At 46.1% G+C, this 19,886-nt stretch overlaps 2 protein-coding genes across 3 annotated transcripts in view; both read left to right on the top strand.

Annotated features, from left to right (window-relative positions):
- mast1a (microtubule associated serine/threonine kinase 1a) overlaps nucleotides 1-6,613 on the top strand; it is a 43,404-nt gene extending 36,791 nt beyond the window's left edge. The window contains exons 23-26 of the mRNA XM_061228013.1: nucleotides 127-249; nucleotides 525-661; nucleotides 889-1,076; nucleotides 1,689-6,613. Coding sequence (XP_061083997.1) covers nucleotides 127-249; nucleotides 525-661; nucleotides 889-1,076; nucleotides 1,689-3,286 — 2,046 coding nt within the window. The 3' untranslated portion in view covers nucleotides 3,287-6,613. The remainder of the gene's footprint in view (nucleotides 1-126; nucleotides 250-524; nucleotides 662-888; nucleotides 1,077-1,688) is intronic.
- A 1,796-nt stretch (nucleotides 6,614-8,409) lies between these two features.
- atg4da (autophagy related 4D, cysteine peptidase a) lies at nucleotides 8,410-18,873 on the top strand. 2 transcript variants are annotated; one of them, XM_061228062.1, is made up of 11 exons: nucleotides 8,410-8,564; nucleotides 11,348-11,620; nucleotides 12,305-12,388; nucleotides 12,687-12,860; nucleotides 13,460-13,817; nucleotides 14,051-14,115; nucleotides 14,372-14,517; nucleotides 15,193-15,271; nucleotides 15,400-15,476; nucleotides 15,742-15,861; nucleotides 16,664-18,873. In XM_061228062.1, the coding sequence occupies exons 2-11, from the start codon at nucleotides 11,398-11,400 to the stop codon at nucleotides 16,841-16,843; spliced, it is 1,506 nt and encodes a 501-aa protein (XP_061084046.1). In that variant the 5' UTR covers nucleotides 8,410-8,564; nucleotides 11,348-11,397; the 3' UTR covers nucleotides 16,844-18,873. The 2 variants fall into 2 exon arrangements, with proteins under 2 accessions (XP_061084046.1, XP_061084038.1); XM_061228054.1 differs by lacking the exon at nucleotides 8,410-8,564 and adding an exon at nucleotides 9,407-9,542.
- The last annotated feature ends 1,013 nt before the right edge of the window (nucleotides 18,874-19,886 follow it).

Below are 19,886 nucleotides of genomic sequence, written 5' to 3'. Positions count from 1 at the left end.
TAACACGGCGCTGTGCGACTGCCGTAACTCTCAGAGCGCTGAAGCAGTTATGTGCGTTCCCGTAATTGGTCCCAGTGTGCCTGCGAGCACTCGTGTTTTTGAAAATGTCTGTTGGTTCGTTCTCAGCATGTGGAGGACGGAGGCCCCGCCCAGGAGGCAGGGCTGTGTGCCGGTGACCTCATCACTCATGTGAACGGCGAGGCCGTTCATGGATTGGTCCACACAGAGGTGGTGGAGCTCATCCTGAAGGTGAGGGGGAGAGGAATTTTTACCTGAGGGGATAAGCAGACAGTGTGCACCCAGTGTTTATGGGAGTTGTAGTATCACAACAAATTATTTTAGATGCCTCTCTTCATAATTAATGTTACTGAAATCTCACCTGCCAGAGTTGGTAGTAAGACTAAAGGAGTTACTAGTTTCTGCTTAATTTCGCCCAGCTGGTGGTGGGTGTTAATGTCAAACCCTGGCTGCCCTGGCTGCCTGTTGTTTTTGTGTTACAATTACAATATGCTGTGTTCCTTCAGAGTGGCAACAAGGTGACAGTGACCACCACACCCTTTGAGAACACCTCGATCAAAATTGGTCCGGCACGCAAATCCAGCTACAAGTCAAAGATGGCACGCCGTAACAAGCGGACAATGGCAAAGGAAGGACAAGAGAGGTACACCAGGTCTTCACTAACAGTGTTAACATGCCCATATTTTTTAGTTAAATTAGATGTAAATTATAATCTCTCTCTCTCTCCCTTTCTCTCTCTCCCTCCCTCCCTCTCTCCCCCCTCTCTCTCCCTCCCCCTCTCTCTCTCTCTCTCTCCCTCCCTCCCTTTCTCTCTCTCTCTCCCCCTCCCTCCCTCCCTCTCTCTCTCTCTCTCTCTCTCTCATAAAGCAGTAAGAAGCGGAGCTCTCTGTTCCGGAAAATTACCAAGCAGTCCAACCTGCTGCACACCAGTCGCAGCCTCTCCTCGCTCAACCGCTCTCTCTCCTCCAGTGAAAGCCTCCCTGGCTCGCCCACACACAGCCTGTCAGCCCGGTCGCCCACTCAGAGCTACCGCTCCACCCCCGACTCCTCCTACCTCGGTAAGCACCGTCTACATGGCCCTGCACCCACTCCCCCAGACCCCAACGACACTGTTCACCTCAGTCTTCACCCGATCTCTCCACTCTCTAACCCTTTCACCTCAGTCTTCACCACCGCTCCACACTCTAACCCTTTCACCTCAGTCTTAACCCCCGCTCCACACTCTAACCCTTTCACCTCAGTCTTAACCCCCGCTCCACACTCTTAACCCTTTCACCTCAGTCTTCACCCCCGCTCCACACTCTAACCCTTCACCTCAGTCTTCACCCCCGCTCCACACTCTAACCCTTCACCTCAGTCTTCACCCCCGCTCCACACTCTAACCCTTTCACCTCACTCTTCACCCCCGCTCCACACTCTAACCCTTTCACCTCAGGGGCCACGGTGCCCGAAAAGCCCCTCTCTGGGAGAAGCTCAAAAATAATCTCTCCCAGAAGCCAATTTTCGGAGCATTTTAAGGAGATTACAGCGTATCATCCCCCAGTGATGGGGTCCCTGTGCGTGCGTGTTTCAGCCAATTACCGCTAACGCTGCAACCCAAAACGCAGAAGCGGTGTAGCCGAGCAGAACCGGTTGAAACCAGTTCTCCTCCTCCTCCTCCTCCTCCGCAGGCGCTTCGTCTCAGAGCAGCTCTCCGGCCTCCAGCACGCCCAACTCCCCGGCAGCGACGCAGCACATGCGGCCCAGCTCCCTGCACGGCCTGTCCCCCAAGCTGCACCGGCAGTACCGCTCAGCCCGCTGCAAGTCCGCCGGCAACATCCCGCTGTCCCCGCTGGCCCACACGCCCTCGCCCACGCAGTCCTCGCCCCCGCCGCTGCCCGGCCACACGGTGGGCAGCTCCAACACCACGCAGACCTTCCCCGCCAAGCTGCACTCGTCCCCGCCCGTGGTGCGGCCGCGGCCCAAGAGCGCCGAGCCGCCCCGCTCCCCGCTGCTGAAGCGCGTGCAGTCGGCCGAGAAGCTGGGCTCGCCCCTGTCCTCGCAGGACAAGAAGGGCGCGGGCGGGGTGGCGGGCGTGGTCCTGCGCAAGCACAGCCTGGAGGTGTCGCACTCCGAGTTCCGCAAGGACTCCTTCCACAGCGAGCTGGGCCTGCAGAGCCTGCTGGAGACGGAGGGGGAGAACCTGCCCCCTCACACGCCCTCCTGCCCCTCCCCCACCTCCTGCGAGACGGGCGTGCTGAAGCCCGCCAGGAAGCTGGGCAGGCAGGAGTCGCCCCTCAGCCGGGACGCCCTGCTGGCCGGGAGGGAGCGCTTCGACGAGTCTGCGGAGGGCGGCTTCAGCGACAGGCTGGGGGGGGTCCAGACGCACCTGCATATGCAGCCCGTGGGTACCAAATCCCCGCTGGCAGAGCCCTCCAGGGCCAAAGCAGAGTCCCACCCAGCCCCGCTCACCCCGTTGTCAGCCCACAGAGCCAGCCCCGTGGGCCAGTCCCCACATCCCAGAGACTTGGCTGTCCCCTCTGTGGACAAAACCAGCCCCAGGACCCCGGAGAGGAGCCCTGCGCTGAGCCCGGCCGAGAGGGACAGGAAGCCGCAGGGGCCCCAGGCTGAGAGCAGCTCCAGGGGCCCAGAGAGGGAGGTGCAGCAGGAGGCTGAGAGGAGGCTGGGGCCTGCCAGAGCCAGCCCACAGTGGGAGACGGCAGGGCGCAGGGGCCCGGACAGAGCCCTGGGTCCGGTGGTGACCCCTGCAGAGGCCCCCAGGACTGGCCTGGGGGACGGCATTAGGAAAGGAGCGCTAGGCAGCAGTTACAGAACTCCAGACACCAGGGCTAAAAGCTCCGCAGTCCCACTCTCTGCACTGGCTCCTGCCAAGTCCAGGCAGGACAAGGGCCCGGCCCCAGTCAACTGCTACCGGGGAGCGCTGGACTGGGAGGAGAAGTGTCTCCTGGAGGTGGTGGAGGAGCACTCACCCTCCCCGACCCCCTCCCCCACCGCAGCGTCCCCCGGCCCCGCCAAGTCCCCCGCCGATAAGTCCAGCTTCGTCACGCAGCTCACCAGCGTGGCCAAAACTGTGCTGGGGCCCATCAAGGGGGGCTCCCAGGAGCTGCTCAAGGGGAAAGACGGCCCCAAGGCGGCGGACAGCAGCTCTGTGGGGAAGGCAGAGCCCTCGTCTGGGAGTCGCCCGCCCCCCGCGCTCCCCCCCTCCTCAGGACCGGTCACCTGCACTCCGGTCGAGAAGACGGAGGCGGCCCACAAACACCACTCATGACTGCGTCAGAAGGTGGGGAGGGGAGGGGAGGGGAGGAGGAGGGCGGTGAGCTGGGGATGACTTGCATTTCTGTGAGTTTGAGAGCAATGCACAATTCCAGGCACTTAAAGGAGCATTCCAGCCATGTGTGAAAAGACATGAAACCTGTCCATGAAACATACTCAGAAAATGTATAGATTAAAATAGACAAGTAAAACAATTGTAAAGGTGCTTCAACGGCTGTTTTCAATTGTGTACATACAAGGTGTTTCCTCCACCATATATTATATATACATATAAATATAAAACATATCTGTGTGAATGCATGTTAAATATTGTCTGTACATATGAATATTCTAAAGATGAGGATAAAAGTGCTTTACTGAACTACAAATGCTGAATACTGTGAACACCAAATCCAGTCACTCCAGTTATGTACCATCGTGTAAACGCCTGTGTTTCTGTCTCATTATCAAGCAGGGAAGTGGAAGTGGCATATCTGCGGCTGCAGAAGAGATGTTATTAAAAATCCATTGTTACAAATTCTGTATTTTGTGGAAAACAAAAATAGATAAGAAACGCTTTGTGTCTCACTGATGAGCCCATTTTACATTAGTAGAGTGAGACTGGAAGACAGCGACTGTCTTGCAAATTACCTCGTCAGCCTCTCTTCCATGAAAAGCCTGTGCGAATGTTTTGTTTTGTGACTAGCAGGGGTGTCCCAGATCTCGGAGACTAAGTAGATTTTACATGCTTCATAATGAATTAGGCTACGCCTTGCCAGCGCCATGTAACATTCTGCGTCTCCAGCATGGGACGGCCTGGATAACTGCAATGGCGGTTGGGTTTTCCGGGAAGCATTGCGTGTCAAAGTCCACCCATTTGCAACTGGCCTGTCCCGCCGTACTGTATGGGTCAGCGACAAAAGAAAAAAGCTGAATTTAACACCATGGATGGCAGCTGAGGGACACACAATGCAACGACGTGTATGTGAATCAGTTCTCATATGCAGAGGAATGGAAGCTACCTGGGCACGTGCCACAGGGCTCTGGGTAGTACTCTGGGTAGGCCTTTACCTCAGTGGACATGGTGACTGAGTTCTTCATTGCACTGCTTTGCATATAATACAGTAGGTTAACGGAAGGGAATAAATGACCTGCTCTTCACACATTTTAAGTATGATACACAAAAGTTGAAGATGCAACCTTCTGAAAGGAGATAGACGCACAACAATGTGTGCTGTATGGGTACAGACACCAGAGGCCCTCTTTTCTTCCGTTGGCTCATTCAGACTTTTAGCCAGGGAAAATTGCATCTGTAGGCTTGTGCTTAGATTCTGAGTGAGTTTGTAAATAAATACTTTTAAGGGCTGGATCTAGAAGCAAAGGGGAATCCTGACTGTTGTTCATGTCGGACCGTCTGGTGTTGCACAAAAGATGCCATGTACTCTGTGTAGAAAGAGCCTATTTCCCACCAGTAGTGGCGCTCTTGCAATGTATTGCTATTTTCTGCACTTCTAATTTTCCAAAAGATGTTGACTGGACTAGGACCCAAAGGGTATCTGATAAAGACAGAGATATGTTGTGTTGTTGTTAGAAATCTATGGCAACCCACACAATTTAATAGTTTCAGAATCATTTAGGATTTGATAACAGTAGTTCAGTTTCCAATAGAGCCATTTGTATGAGTGTACGTGTATTGTATTTATAAAAAGTTAAGCCACAAAAGTGTCTTTGAATATATTGTTTCCCGTCATAACAGATCTGTAAAAAAAAAAAAAGACTGGCTAAGAACTGTTTAAAATAAATCAGTGTGAGATTCCAAGTAGAGAGAAAAAGATTCTTGAAAATGTTCTGGATCACTGTGCAAGACATCCATCCTGATAAATTGGGTGGTCTTTCTCACAAATGTAGACATTCACACATGCACACTTTGTATGCAACAATTCAGCAGTGTCAAATACTATGTCTGAAGGGTAGAAGTGTCAATGTTGTACTTGTGTTATACAGTTCTGTTTACAATGTGAGAGGAGGAATGAGAGCAGGCTGATATACAACTTCTGAGAGAATTTATTTCCTGCATTTTCTAAACCATATCACCATCTAGTGGAAATTATTCTGTAAGCCGTTGCACAGAATTCTACACTCTGCAAATGCTAAGAGAAGCAACCAACGTTCTATAACACGTTGACAACATTTTTAATCAAACCAGACCAGGAGTGCTTTATTTTCTCTGACACATTCATCTCACCATTGCCAAGGAGCACCTTAACGTAGCCTCACATACTTTGTTTAAACAAGACTTGCCCGTGTTTATTTTCTCATTTACTTGTATATCTGATTGACAGCTCTTTCCCTCATGCAGTGTGTGGGTGTGTGTGTGTTTGTTGTTCACCCTGAATAATACATTTCACTTTGTGTTCTCCTCAAAAATAGTGACATAAAAACATGATCCAAAGCATAACCTAGAAAACAGCCTCTTCATAAAAGATGTTTCATGTATTTTAATTAATATTAGTAAATTTTATTGGGAGGTTAATTACTAAGAAGACAATTCTATCGATGAAAATTATCATTGCTGAATTTGAAGACCATTTGAATGTGCACTCTGTCCACTCATTACATCTAGTGTAAGGGACGGTGGTGTGATTGATTGATTTCATTGCTATTCATGTGGCACAAGATAAAGGGAATTCAATATTTTTGGTAACATCATTGTTTACTTGTATGTCAGATATTTGTCCCCTGTATCATATTCTTACACACGCACACATCAATGAATTAAAATATGGTTGTTACAGAGTAGTACAGTCAGTAAACTGTGTTGTGAGAAGAAAAAAAGTGCTCACTTTTGAAGAAACTATGGTGCCCACTTTTCAGTGTGTTCATATTTTGAAAGCAGGTTTTCCTAGTCTATGCTTGAATAACGTTATGTGGTAGTCAGGTGTATGTGGTGATGGCAGCGTGTACTCATTGTCATAGTATAATTTTTAGAAATCATCAATTTTAAAATGCACTTTATTTTAAGTCTGATTTTATTTGTGTATGAGGTTTGTTTGTATATGTATGTATTATCTGGGAGAAAACTATATAAATATATACATATTTATTATTGCAATCATTGAGAATGACTAATAAGTCTTATCAATTTGTGCAGTCCCACTTACTTCAGTATTGCACTGTGGGTTGCAGTACTAATTGTATTGTGTAAGTAGCCTATGACTTTTTATCTTTATTTTTTAATCTATATTTATTTGTTCATTTGTTTTCTGGGGCACTTTTGATGTGATTTTGATGCAGAAGACACCTGAAGTGCAGTAAGTGTAATAAAATACAGAGAAAATATGAATCATCTTTTGTGTTTGTCCAAGTGTGTGTGTGTGTGTGTGTATGAAATAAATGTATTGTAATTCAAATTATTAAGAGCAGTATTGTCAGATTTCAGATGAACTACCCAAATACATTAAAGTAAGGAACACTGAGATTTGGTAAGTTTTTTGTTGGAAGGCTTAGTTGAAAGGCTTGCCAGAGAAAATCCTGAAAACAACATCCACTTATCTCTCTTCATGGGAGAGAATAACTGCATTGTACTGGATTTTGTCCCTTGTTAAACATAGATTCTTCAATGAAATTTTTGATAGACAGTTAAATAAAAACACATTGTGATAGTGACACAATTGCTGTTGTTTTGGTTCTGTATTGCAGCACATTGGTATTTAAATAAAACAATGGAGGGTCATGTATGTATAAAAGGAGCTGTAATCCCTACATGGATCACCCAATGTGGATGTAAAAAACCCACAATTCGACATGTTTGTTTAGAAGAGCCCTTCATGCATATTTACTAGTTATGGATTTCATGCTTTAATTTGTGGAAGAAGTCGCTTTGGATTAAAAGCGTCTGCCAAATGACTAAAATGTAAATGTTAACACTTTTAACTTAATATTTATTGTTTTATTACAAATCCAATGTGCTGAGTACAGAGCCAAAACAAAAATTGTGTCCCAATGTCCGAAATACAGTTAAATACTTTTGCATTGAGTGTATGTGTGTGTGTGTGTGTGTGTGTGTGTGTGTGAGTGTGTAAGAAGGAAGTATAATCAGTTGGTCCCAAGGTGAAATAAAAATGCTACTCTGATGGTGCAGTTCTTGAATATGAATTTAAAAAATGTCTCTTTCAGATAAACAGCAATAGTACACTCAGTGGCCACTTTATTAGGTAGACCTGTGTACCAGCTTATTAATGCAAATACTATATAATCAGCCAAACATGTGGCAGCAACCCAATGCATATAAGCATTCAGACAAGGTCAAGAGGTTTGATTGTTGTTCAGACCAAAAATCAGAATGAGGAAGTGACTTTGGCTGTGGAATGATTGTTGGTGGCAGAAGGGGTAGTTTTAGTGTCTCAGAAACGGCTGATCTTCTGGGATCTTTACACATAAAAGTCTCAGGACTTTATAGAGGATGTTGTGCAAAACAAACAACATCTAGTGAGCAGTGGTCTGTGGGCAAAAATACCATGTTAATAGAGAGGTCTGAGGAGAATGGCCAGAGTGGTTCAAGCAGGAAGGAAGGCAACAGTAACTCAAATAAGGAAACAGGAAGGCAACAGTAACTCAAATAACCACAAGTTACAACAGCTGTATGCAGAAGAGCATCTCTGAACAGACACGTCCAGCCTTGAAGTGGATGGGTACAGCAGCAGAAGACCAATACGACTAATAAATACGTAGCCTAACCTTTAGGTATTTATTAGAATAAAGTGGTCACTGTGTACGGAATTAAAAGACGGAAAAGACTTCTGATATGACATAGGGTCGTTACCGCAGGTCTTTATAAAAGTCGGTTAAAAAACAAAAGTGGAACATACTGCCATCTACTGTGCTAGGGTGTGAATCGACGGAACCCTTGGATCAACCTTTTCCGCATTCCTTTATCACAAAAAAAAACTGGATAGACAGCGAACATGACGTCATTTGAGGTAAATATAATGCCCAATGAATTCTTCAACATTTTGCATACAGGCAGGACATCAACCAATCAATAAACCTTGTGTTTGTTGATTAACCAATAATATTGCACAGTTGCAAGTCAGGAACGTATCTAGTTTCCGGAAAAGAGAACAGGAAGTTCATGTTTTCTTACAGTAGATCATTAGCATCTGCTAGCAGGGTTGTTCACTGGCTATCTTATTTTAGTTTTACGAACTATGCATTTAATATCGTCGTGATATTAAATTATGTAATCATGAAAGCACAGCGGATACAATTGTTTTGCTCTGCAATGGGTTAAATCGGTAAGTTTGTCCTGGCTTTGGAATGAGTGTTCGGTTCAGTATACTGTCAGGCGACTTGACAGGCACGGTTTAATTGCCGTGTGAGCATTAGCTAGCTGTCTGTTTTAGGTGGGTTTTTGAGAACATTGTTGACTCAATGTCGAGTGTAGATATTTGATAATTTGATAGCATTACGTTACGTTTGCTGTGTAGTTAGCTACTCAATTAGCCAACTTGCACTAGTTAGCAAGATGGCTAGCTAAAGTTATCTCTACGTATATTATGATGGTGTATCAAATTGCTAGCTGTTGGATAGCTTCTGTGCTATGGAAGCGAAATGCCTTTCGACTGGCATTTGGTGATATGCAGCAGCTTACACAAGTTTGCGCTATGGGCAATACGTAGTGCCAGCTATAACATTGCATAAAAGTGATTTGATAGGTGGAGAACTTACGTAGCAAGATATCAGGCTACCCGGTACTGTAGCTAACGTTACTATCTTGTTGGCTATCTCATTGACCCCCTCTCTTTGAGGTGAGCCGCTAGTTCGCTGTATACATGTTAACGAAAATATTACCGATTCACACATCTAGCTAGGTAAGTAGCTTGCTAACGAGCCAGGCGTAACTTACCGAACTAAAGTGATCGACCCATATATGCACCATCTATCAAATGAATGTGTCGCTCGCTGAATTAGTGCTATGGCTGTAATCAAGTTGGTTGAAAATGTTGGCTCTACCTGCCGTTAATTGACTGATTAATTGAAAATAATTTAGTCAGATTGTCTGATAATGAGATGGTTCGCTTGCTTATCCAACCGACTTGCAGGGATAACTTACTTATTCATGGATAATGATTAGCTAGTTACAAAAATAAAAGTTTATCATATACAGACTCCACCCATCATGTGCACTTTCGGCAAGACGCCCCTGCCATCGATGACGGCGGCGCAAAAATCAAATCAGTCAGTCATGGCTTACAAGATGAGAGTGTGTGAAGGTCAGTCGGTTACTCTAGTAATGATTTGTCCGTAAACTGTTATTGTAAAATATTAACGTCGCCTCTGCATCTTAAAGGTTATTTGGAAACTGGTAGTTGGGTTAAAAAAAATATATATATATATACTACGTACGAGAAGCATACTTCGCATTTCCCTCATTGTAAGTGCTTTGCTAATCGGATTTAGTGAACAATGTAAAGTTAGGAGTTGAAAGTCTCTGGGCAGTTCCGCTTCTTTGAAACAGTGACACAAAATGTTCCAGGAAATCAGTGGCTGTGGTTTACCTCGAATACTTTTATCTGCCATTAGAAACAATATACAACTTGTAATACAACTTTTAAACCGAAGGAGGTGTGTGGTTATTTTTCTAAATATGAGTGTGAGGCAGTGTAGGCCAATCGGATGTGGCTATCTGTAAATAATGCTGGAGTTCTTAAGTGCTTCCTAATTGAATAAGGTAACGACAGTGGCCAGCAGAAACCAGTTTTTAACAATCTCTTTGTATTTTCTTAAACCACATGACAGTGCTGCATGTGAACGTAATTTCCCTAACATAGTAAAGACTAAAGGCGGTGCGGTTTGTGGTTACAAATGAGAAACGCGCGACTGTTTTGTGAATGTGCCCTGTGTCTTCTCTAACGTTAACTAGTTGCATTGTCATTGTATAATTATCCACTTACATAAAACATGTCTACGTCTATCCACTTTGACGTTGCTTAAAATCAATTGAATAATTTGTTTTTCCAAGTCACAGACAAGACGAATATGATATTTTAAGTGAATTTCCTACACTGGCATCAGCTGTTGTCGTCTGAAAATTGACGTAGGCTAAATCTTGAGTCCAGAATTGGATCTCCTGGACCAACGCATAACTTCATAAAGTCACTTAATTTGTTTATCGTCATTTCGATGTGGACTGTGCTGTCTTGTTTTTACTCCGTAATGTCCTTCGACGAAACGCTGTTTTAATGAAAAAATTACATTCTCATCCTGTCTGGCATTCTGGGAAGGGCATTCCAAAAATCTGCTCCCTACTCAGGTAGTGAATAAAAAATTGAAATGCCAAAAAATAAATAAATAATACTTGATTGTGGCCAATATTGCCTCTGCACTGTGTTATAGTTGGAATAAAAAAAGAATATTCTAATACGAAAATGGGTTATTATATTTTCTGTTTGGGTTCAGCTATTATAACATAATATAATGTCAAGAACTTGCCTCTCAGCCCAGCACCGCTCAACTTTTCCTACCTCTAGTGTTCTTAATGCTTAGTTTACCTGAAAACAATACTGTATCCAGCACCGTATCCAGCCTTCAAGACCCTCAGAGTTTTTACCTCCACTACATCACATGGTGTACCATTATCTGTAATTCATGACCCGCCACACAAAACCTTGTTCCAGAATATCCAGTTTGTTCCTTGGCTCAGGTCTGTTGGCTGGGAAACCCATGCCATTGGAATAATGTCAGTGTCATGCTTATCAAACTACTGGGCACCTACTCATGTTCTGTTGATTTGATTACTGGCATCTTAAAATGCAGAAAAAAAACTTGTATTTAACATGGGCTGAGGACAACTGTTCAGCACCATTACCTGATGATTTAACTTTTACCTTGTCTTTTAAGGGCATACATACACCCTAACCGTACCTGAAGAAACCCCCCCTGCACCATTACTGAGCAACCAGCTATATTTGTATAGTGCTTTTTACAATGCAAGATTGTCACAAAGCAGCTTTGATGAGCTGCTCCACTGGCTCCTCCTGTGTGGTTTAGTCTCAGACGTGCGCTCTCTGCCTCGCAGGTTTCGCTGGCAATGCGTGGTCCTGCTGCCCACTGTCTCCCGCTGTGGTAATGAATTCAGTGTCCCCCACCGCGGCACAGTACCTGGGGGGCAGTATGCAGGACGAGGGGCTGGCCCCGCGTCCTGAGCGACGGAGGACCCCGTCCTGGGAGCCCCGGGGCCACTTTGGGCACGGCGCGGGGTCGGAGCCCATCAGGGAGGCTCCTGGAGAGCCTGACGAAGTGGACCGGCTCAAAGCCAAGCTGATGTCCGCCTGGAACAACGTCAAATACGGTATATACACTATACACACACACACACACAAACACACATAAAAGCCAAGCTGATGTTTGCCTGGAACAACGTCAAATACGGTATATACACTATACACACTCACACACGCACAAACACACAAAAGCCAAGCTAATGTCACAACGTCAAATACGGTGAGCGCCAAAACATGCACACTATACACACATGTGCACACACACACATACACGCACGCATACTATGTGCACACAATTGTACAGGTGCTCCTAATAAAGTGCTTGGTGAGTGTACATACGGTATATAAGTGTACACAGACACACGCACACAAAAGCCAAGCTGATGTCCGCCTGGAACAACATCAAATACAGTGAGCCTGAAAACGCGTCCATCTGCCTATAGACCTGGTTGGTAGGGAATTTGCACACTTGCGCACGCACACGCACACACACGCCACGCACACGCACACGCACACACACACAAAAGCCAAGCTGACGTCAGCCTGGAACAATGTCTGTAGATGTGATGAATGTATTCCCCTCCCACTGCTCTTTGTGTCTGATGATAAATTGGTTCTGTAACAAACTACATATTCAATAACAGTTCTATTAAGAAAGCCAGAGTTGTTTGTTCAGGTTTGTTAATAGTTGTAGTGCTTAGTCTTGCTGAAGTTGTATTTTACATGTGTGCTTCTCTTACTGGCCCACCCAGGCTGGTCAGTCAAGACTAAAACCAGCTTCAACAAGACCTCCCCTCTGATCCTGCTGGGACAGTCCTTTCTTCTCAACCATGAAGGTAGTCTAGCAGTCAGTCCCCCTCCCTGAGAGCACTCAGTACTGTTGATCTGTAGTGCGGGGGGAAGCAACTTTGGTTATTGCTGTGGCCAGTGCTAATATTAATGGTTATTCTTTAGCCACTTAAAGTGTGGTCATGTAAAGGTATGAGCATAGATATTGTGATTTAAACGTGTGCACTGTGTTGATAACAGACTACATGTCCATGGTTGGTGGGAGAATGCATGTCTGCATGTACGTCATTGTGAGTTGTGTGGCCATGCTCACCCTCTTCCCCCTGGGCTTGCTGTCTCTCCCAGACGAGGTGGAGCGTTTCCGGCTGGCCTTCGTGTCGCGGCTGTGGATGACGTACCGCCGCGAGTTCCCCCAGCTGGAGGGCTCCACGCTGACCACGGACTGCGGCTGGGGCTGCATGCTGCGCAGCGGGCAGATGCTGCTGGCCCAGGGCCTGCTGGTGCACCTTCTCCCGCCAGGTCAGGACCCCTCGCACGGCGTCACGTCACGACCCGCCCCTCCCATGCCGTCACGTCACGACCCGCCCCTCCCATGCCGTCACGTCACGACCCGCCCCTCCCATGCCGTCACGTCACGACCCGCCCCTCCCATGCCGTCACGTCACGACCCGCCCCTCCCATGCCGTCACGTCACGACCCGCCCCTCCCATGCCGTCACGTCACGACCCGCCCCTCCCATGCCGTCACGTCACGACCCGCCCCTCCCATGCCGTCACGTCACGACCCGCCCCTCACATGCCGTCACGTCACGACCTGCCCCTAACATACCGTCATATTGCCTCTCTTTCTGACAGGCTGGTAGTGGGTTGCTGCTGCAGCAGGTAGAGTTGTATAATATCTATGGTGCCTCTCTGTGACAGGCTGGTAGTGGGTTGCTGCTGCAGCAGGTAGAGTTGTATAATATCTATGGTGCCTCTCTGTGACAGGCTGGTAGTGGGTTGCTGCTGCAGCAGGTAGAGTTGTATAATATCTATGGTGCCTCTCTGTGACAGGCTGGTAGTGGGTTGCTGCTGCAGCAGGTAGAGTTGTATAATATCTGTGGTGCCTCTCTGTGACAGGTTGGACTTGGCCGGATGCCCAGCAGCTCACTGACGTGGACATGGAGTTGCTGAAGCCTCGGTCTCCGTCCCGCACCGGAGGGGTTCCCGTCCCCTCCTTTCCCACCGCGCGGGCCCCAAACTCCACCCCGAGGGGCCGCAGCAGCGCTGGGGGCGAGGGCTCGAAGCGGGGCCAGAGGAGGGGTACCGAGACCAGCCGGGACAGGCAGACGGAGGCCACACACCGGCGTGTGGCATCCTGGTTCGGGGACCAGCCCCAGGCCCCGTTCGGGGTGCACCAGCTGGTGGAGCTGGGGAGGAGCTCGGGGAAGAAGGCTGGGGACTGGTACGGCCCCTCCATCGTGGCACACATTCTCCGGTGAGACCCCTGACCGCACATGCAAACACACATACAAACGCACATACAAACGCACATACAAACGCACTTGCAAACGCACTTGCAAACGCACTTGCAAACGCACTTGCAAACGCACATGCAAACGCACATGCAAACAAGCCAGAGCTGGCTCAAATGCATAATTTTTGGAATCAAATATTTTTCCGTGTTCAATTGCACACTCTCAGTCCAACAGCGGCTTCTGTCTTTTCCAGAAAAGCAGTTGGTAAGACCTCGGAGGTTCACAACCTGGCTGTGTACGTTGCTCAGGACTGTACTGGTGAGCTTTCTGTATTTGTCTGTGTGCTCTTAACCTGCAGTCACATCCAGCACTGACCGCTCGCATTTTATGCTTTATTGACATTAATATTTGACTCCCTTCTAATGGAGATGCATTATTCCTACCTGCCTTTCCTCTTAAAAAGACATGGCTTCTTAATGAAGGCTAATCACCTTGTTTGTTTCTGTGTTCCTGTGTGTTATCCTGCTGTGTGTTTGTTCCTGGCCTGTGGCTAACAGCCTGTGTGTCCCTGCAGTGTACAAAGAGGACGTGGTGCAGCTGTGTGACCTGTCTCTGGCCGAGGGCTCTGAGCCCAGTCCGGGGTGGAAGTCCGTCATCCTCCTGGTGCCCGTGCGACTGGGCGGGGAGTCGCTGAACCCCTCCTACATCGAGTGTGTGAAGGTACGGTTTGGCAGCTGAGCCACACGCGTTAACGCGGAGCCCAAATTTACATTACATTTACATTTAGTCATTTGGCAGACGCTTTTAATCCAAAGCGACTTACAAGTGCATAGGTTCTACCATAAGTCAGAGCATCATATCCAGAAACTAGCAAAATACACAGGAAATGCTGTTCTAAACATAGTTGTCATCAGAAGTGCATATTATTTATTTTTTTTATTTTTTTTGGGGGGGGTTAGACAAGGGTAGGGATATCAGAAAGGAGGGGCAGGGGAAATCAGGAGGGAGGACTAAGGCAGAGTTTGAAAAGGTGGGTTTTGAGTCTGCGTCGAAATAGGGGGAGGGATTCTGCTGTTCTGACAGTGGTAGGCAAGTGATTCCACCACTGAGGAACCAGAACGGAAAACAGGCGTGAACGTGCAGCTCGACCGCCAGGTGCACGTAGAGAGGGAGCTGGGCTGGCCTCACTGCATTTCCTGTATTATGTGCGTTTCATATGCAGGGTAGTAGGCTGTGGTGAACTTCATTTTTATCGGTGATATATTCGCGAAAGGTACATAAGAAGTGGGTTTTGTGTATTAATACTAACCCTAGCCTGTACTGTCTGGTGATGTGAGAATGTGTTGCCTTGTGTTGGCTCACTAGTGATCCGTTTGACCCCTGCTCTTCCAACAGAACATCCTCAGGTTAGAGTGCTGCATTGGGATCATTGGTGGTAAACCCAAACACTCACTGTTCTTCGTTGGGTTTCAGGGTAAGGCCAGAGCCACACCTTTTTCTCCCCCCCCCCCCCGTTTTTACCGTCCTGGCTTATAAGCACTCCTCCAGGCCACTGAGTGGTGCCCTTTTTCCGTAAATGAACGTGCTGTTTGTGTGTTCCAGACGAGCAGCTGCTGTATTTGGACCCGCACTACTGTCAGGCTGTGGTGGACGTTACGCAAGCCAACTTCCCACTGGAGGTAAGATGGATCCCAGCCCTTTCTGCTTACCTGGCTGTTCTGTTTCACCCACCTTCATTAGATTCATCTGTTCATTTGTCCATTTTAGATGTTGCTGTCGAACAGTTTTTCACCAACATGTCAGTTGAATGAAAAATAACCTGTGTGCATGTGTGCGTACATTTGTGTGCTTGTGTGTATGAGTGTGTGTGTGTGTGTGAGAGCATGTGATTTACAACCAGCTTGGCTTTCCCCAAGTGAGTGTGTGCTCCGCTCTCTCCCACAGTCTTTTCACTGCAGCTCTCCCAGGAAGATGAGCTTCAGCCGCATGGACCCCAGCTGCACCATCGGCTTCTATGCCAAGAACCAGAAGGACTTCGAGTCCCTGTGTTCTGCTGTGAGCGAGGTGAGTCCATCACCCTCCTGCCTTTAATGGCTACGATTGCATTGTAAAATATACGCCGATGAGCCAAAACTTTATGACCACTCGCAGATGAAGCGAACAGGATTGATTATCTCGTAAGAATGCCGCATGTTAAGGTCTGCGATATATTAGGCAGTCAACAAACTGTTGACAAGAAACGTGTTCACTGTTTACCTGGGGAAGAGATGGCGCCAGGATGCACTGTGGGAAGTGTGATGCTCTGAGCGATGTTCTGCTGGGAAACCCTGGGTCCGGGCATTCATGTGGATGTCAATTTGACACGTACCACCTATCTAAACATTGCTGTGGACCAGGTACACCCCTTCATGTTAACGGTGTTCCCCGATGGCAGTGGTCTCTTTCAGCAGGACAATGTCCCCTGCCACACTGCACAAATGGTTTGCGGAACATGACAGAGTTCAAGGTGTTGCCCGGTTCCCAAATTCCCGAGATCGCAATACAATCTCGCATCTGTGGGATGTGCTGGAACAACTAGTCCAATCCATGGTGGCTTCACCTTGCAACTAACAGGATTTAAAGGATCTGCTGCTAACATCTTGCCAGATGCCGCAGGGCACCTTCAGAGGTCTTGTAGAACCCATGTCTTGGTGGGTCACAGCTATTTTGGCAGCGCGTGGATGACGAACCGCAGATTAGCCAGGTGATCATAATGTTTTGGCTCACCGTTGTATACTGTATGTGTCAGAACTTATTTAAAGTTGATAAGAAATGAGACTGACTGCTGTCTTTCTGTCCTTGCCCCATCTGTTCTCTTCAACACCAGGCTCTCTCTTCATCCAAGGAGAAGTACCCAATTTTTACTTTTGTGGAGGGCAAAGGGCAAGACTATGGGCTGGAGGGCCAAAGTGGGCCCCCAGGCAACTCCCCCGCCCACATCCTCCCCCCGGGTCGACCCAGCCGGAGTACTAAGAGGAGCAGTGTGGATGAGTTTGTGTTCTTGTGAGCACCCTTGCAGAGGTATCGCTCACAACCCGAAGAGAGAAACAAGATGGCCGACAAAGGCTTCTTCTCCAAAGCAGACTGAACAAACGGCATGGATTTGTATTGTCTCTCTGTGCAGCTCAAGCTATGTTTTCTTCCTCCTTCACCCATGCAGGTGTTACTCATCTGTTGCATTGGCCATAATTTGTATATTTGCTTGGGCTAGGCAATTGGTAAGGGGTATTGTAAGGCAACAATTTCACAATTCGGTTGCTTATGAATATTGAGAAGTTCATGTAGATCAGACATAAAGCAATACAATATGATTGGATGTAAAACCAATGTTGAATATGAAGATTATGTGTTTTTAAGTTTTATGACCCAGAGATATGACCCTTGCTCTTTTGGTTTTAATACAGACCCAGTGTGAAGGAATTTAAACACTGATGGGCACTTCACCTTTCCTGGATTCAATGTTTTTAATCGCTTGTTATTAATTTTTATTGTTTTTACTAATTTATTACATATCGAGCCGTTTTCATCTGCTGCAGATCTTTTAAATGTTCAGGAGGTTACACACAACAATGGAAGCAGCTCAGCCCTGTCTTGTCTTGTTTTTTTACTAGTACATCATAAGTCATGATTTAAAGTGCACACCCTATTCACATCTCAGTCCTGTAGTGTAACAGTGCTGCCCATTTGCAGTGTACAGTAGCGTTACAATTGTCGGTATCTCACCTTTCAACACTACAATTCAAATGATGGGGTAATTGCCTCTTGCCTGATTCTCTATTGGCTCACTGCACATAATGAATCTTCTTTCCGTGTAGACTACACTGACTTGCAATGTCCTTGTCAATTGGCTAGTGTACTTTTTAACTTTATTTATTCTTTTTTCGATGTTGAGTGCTGTAGCAATCAATTTATGTAATTGTCCGTGTTTTAAATTGGGCTTCTTGAACTGGTTCATAACTCTAATTGTGCATTTCTAACCCCGTAATGCACTGTGCTGTGGAATGCAGATGTCTCTATACTAAAACTCACACACCGCCCTTTCAAACAATCAGAAATCCACACATTGAGCTTGTGGCTCATTTTAGCGTTTTAAATTGTATTTTAATTTTTATTGTGTCCTCTTATTTCTGGATGTGAGTGAGCATGCATCTTTTGTAGAGAATAGTGCCAGGGTTCAGTGTCGTATGTATGAGTGAACCTGAGAGAAAATATCTTGAGTTTGAGGGAAGTTTGGAGGGGGAGGGGGAGAGAGGCACAAGAACAAGCACTACTGAGACCAGGGTAACAGTCTTATCCCAGAACTGTCTGAATATTTCAGGAATGACTTGTGGGCATTGCAGGTCTTAAGATGTACTGGAAATCAAAGTAAGCTTGTTACCTCATTTTAGGATCTGTTGCATCACTGACATGATGGGGGGGGGGAGTCTTGTTTAAAAGTATGTATATGACTCCAGCTTTTTCATGTCAAGCATGAACAGCCAGAACCGTATTATTGGTCATGTGATATAATGGCCTTCAAGGGAAATCTGCATGCCTGACACCATGTGATGTGGATAAAGGCTTCAAACGTAAAACCATTGTTTTGTTTAAGAGGGCCACAGACATTTTTATTTTTATTTTGCTCAAACCTTTACGCATAACTTGATAAGCAGTTGGATATTTAAAACTTATAACCATCATTATTTGAACCAATTAGGTCATGGGAAATTTGTTGGTAAACAAGCATCGAATCCTTGCATACATAGAGTTGAGATCCTTGATGTAGGTACTTCAACTTGAATTGGCTTTAAGTACAATAGTTTGCTTTCAAAGAACTCTCTAAATTGTATCTTAGGTGATAGTATAGCAAAAGAGTCATATTTTCCGGAGAGATATAACTAATAGTAAAATTGATTTGGTCTGCAGTTGATGCATATGTTACCTTGAGCAAATGAACATTTTTTTAAAGTGCAGTTAAGGAATCCTCTGCCTATTTATTTACATGACAAATGTGTGAAACTGCTGTAAAGACGATGTAATAAATGAGTTTTTCAAACACTTCCGTTGTATCCTCTTCTCTTTCATGCCTCCTGGAAAATGCTGGTGGTGTAATATGTGCATTTTTTACATTTATTATGAGGATGAATTTAATTGTGTTTTCCCCTGTACTATACAGCATACCTTTATTGGTTGAATAAAGTATTCAAAAGCACAATACACTGAAGAAGCAATTCTGACCCTGAATTTTTGTCAACAAATTAAATCTAAAGCATTAAACAAAATCTCAAGAGTCTTGGGTACGTCTAGCTGTACTGGTAGAGAAGCTGTCTTGAACTTGATAAGCACGTTTTCCAGTCTATATGACATGTCTCTTGGACAATTCTGCTTCTTTCCTGACCTGTTGTGTAGTTGCTCTGGAGTATTGCAGTTGCACATCTTGTAACTGCCCAGGCTACCAGGTAAGTTTTCCATGAGGCAACGCTTGCCTGGGCAATGCTATGGCATGCTGGTGTCAACCCACAGACTCCTGCCACAGTTCATTAAAGAAGGTGGGGAGCATGACTGTGAGGAGCACAAGGCCCCAAAAGTGAATTTGATCAAATGTGTAAAAAATAAAATAAAAATACTTGTCCACACAAATTGCAAGCCTTGGTGTATGTATGGCCTGAATGAGGGAAGCACATAATATATATATTTTTTAAATAGGTAGACCCACAATTCAATTATTCATTTGTTTAATTTATTTATTTTTTTGCAGCTGAGCTGTCTTGGTTATGTTTATGTCATTTTCGCAAAATCAGGGAAAACAGATCTAAGAAAGATATATGAATAAGAATAAGAAATAATATTCACGGATAGGTGATGTTATCCAGCTGTACATGGGTAGTGGCACCCATCCCCCACAATCGCACTTCGCCTGCATTCTGCAATGCCTTTTTCCCTGCAGTAGCGCTTCAACTGAGCATGCTCCGTGACTTAACGATGAGTCCCGTTTGTTTTCCGGTTGCCAGGTAAAATGTAAATCCCTCCTTTTGTGAAACTATGGATGTCAGTCTTTTCTAACTCACTCC

This window comes from Conger conger, chromosome 2 (assembly GCF_963514075.1).
Source record: "Conger conger chromosome 2, fConCon1.1, whole genome shotgun sequence".
Taxonomy (NCBI): Eukaryota; Metazoa; Chordata; class Actinopteri; order Anguilliformes; family Congridae; genus Conger; species Conger conger.
The sequence above is the reverse complement of the archived record's forward strand: the minus strand, read 5'-3'. Positions and strand labels throughout refer to the sequence as shown.

Coding starts and splice junctions, on each gene's coding strand:
- atg4da (XM_061228054.1), top strand. CDS start 9,449: ATGTGCACTTTCGGCAAGACGCCCCTGCCATCGATGACGGCGGCGCAA. Junction 12,389..12,686: donor CTTTCTTCTCAACCATGAAG/GTAGTCTAGCAG, acceptor TGTCTCTCCCAG/ACGAGGTGGAGCGTTTCCGG. Junction 12,861..13,459: donor GGTGCACCTTCTCCCGCCAG/GTCAGGACCCCT, acceptor TCTCTGTGACAG/GTTGGACTTGGCCGGATGCC.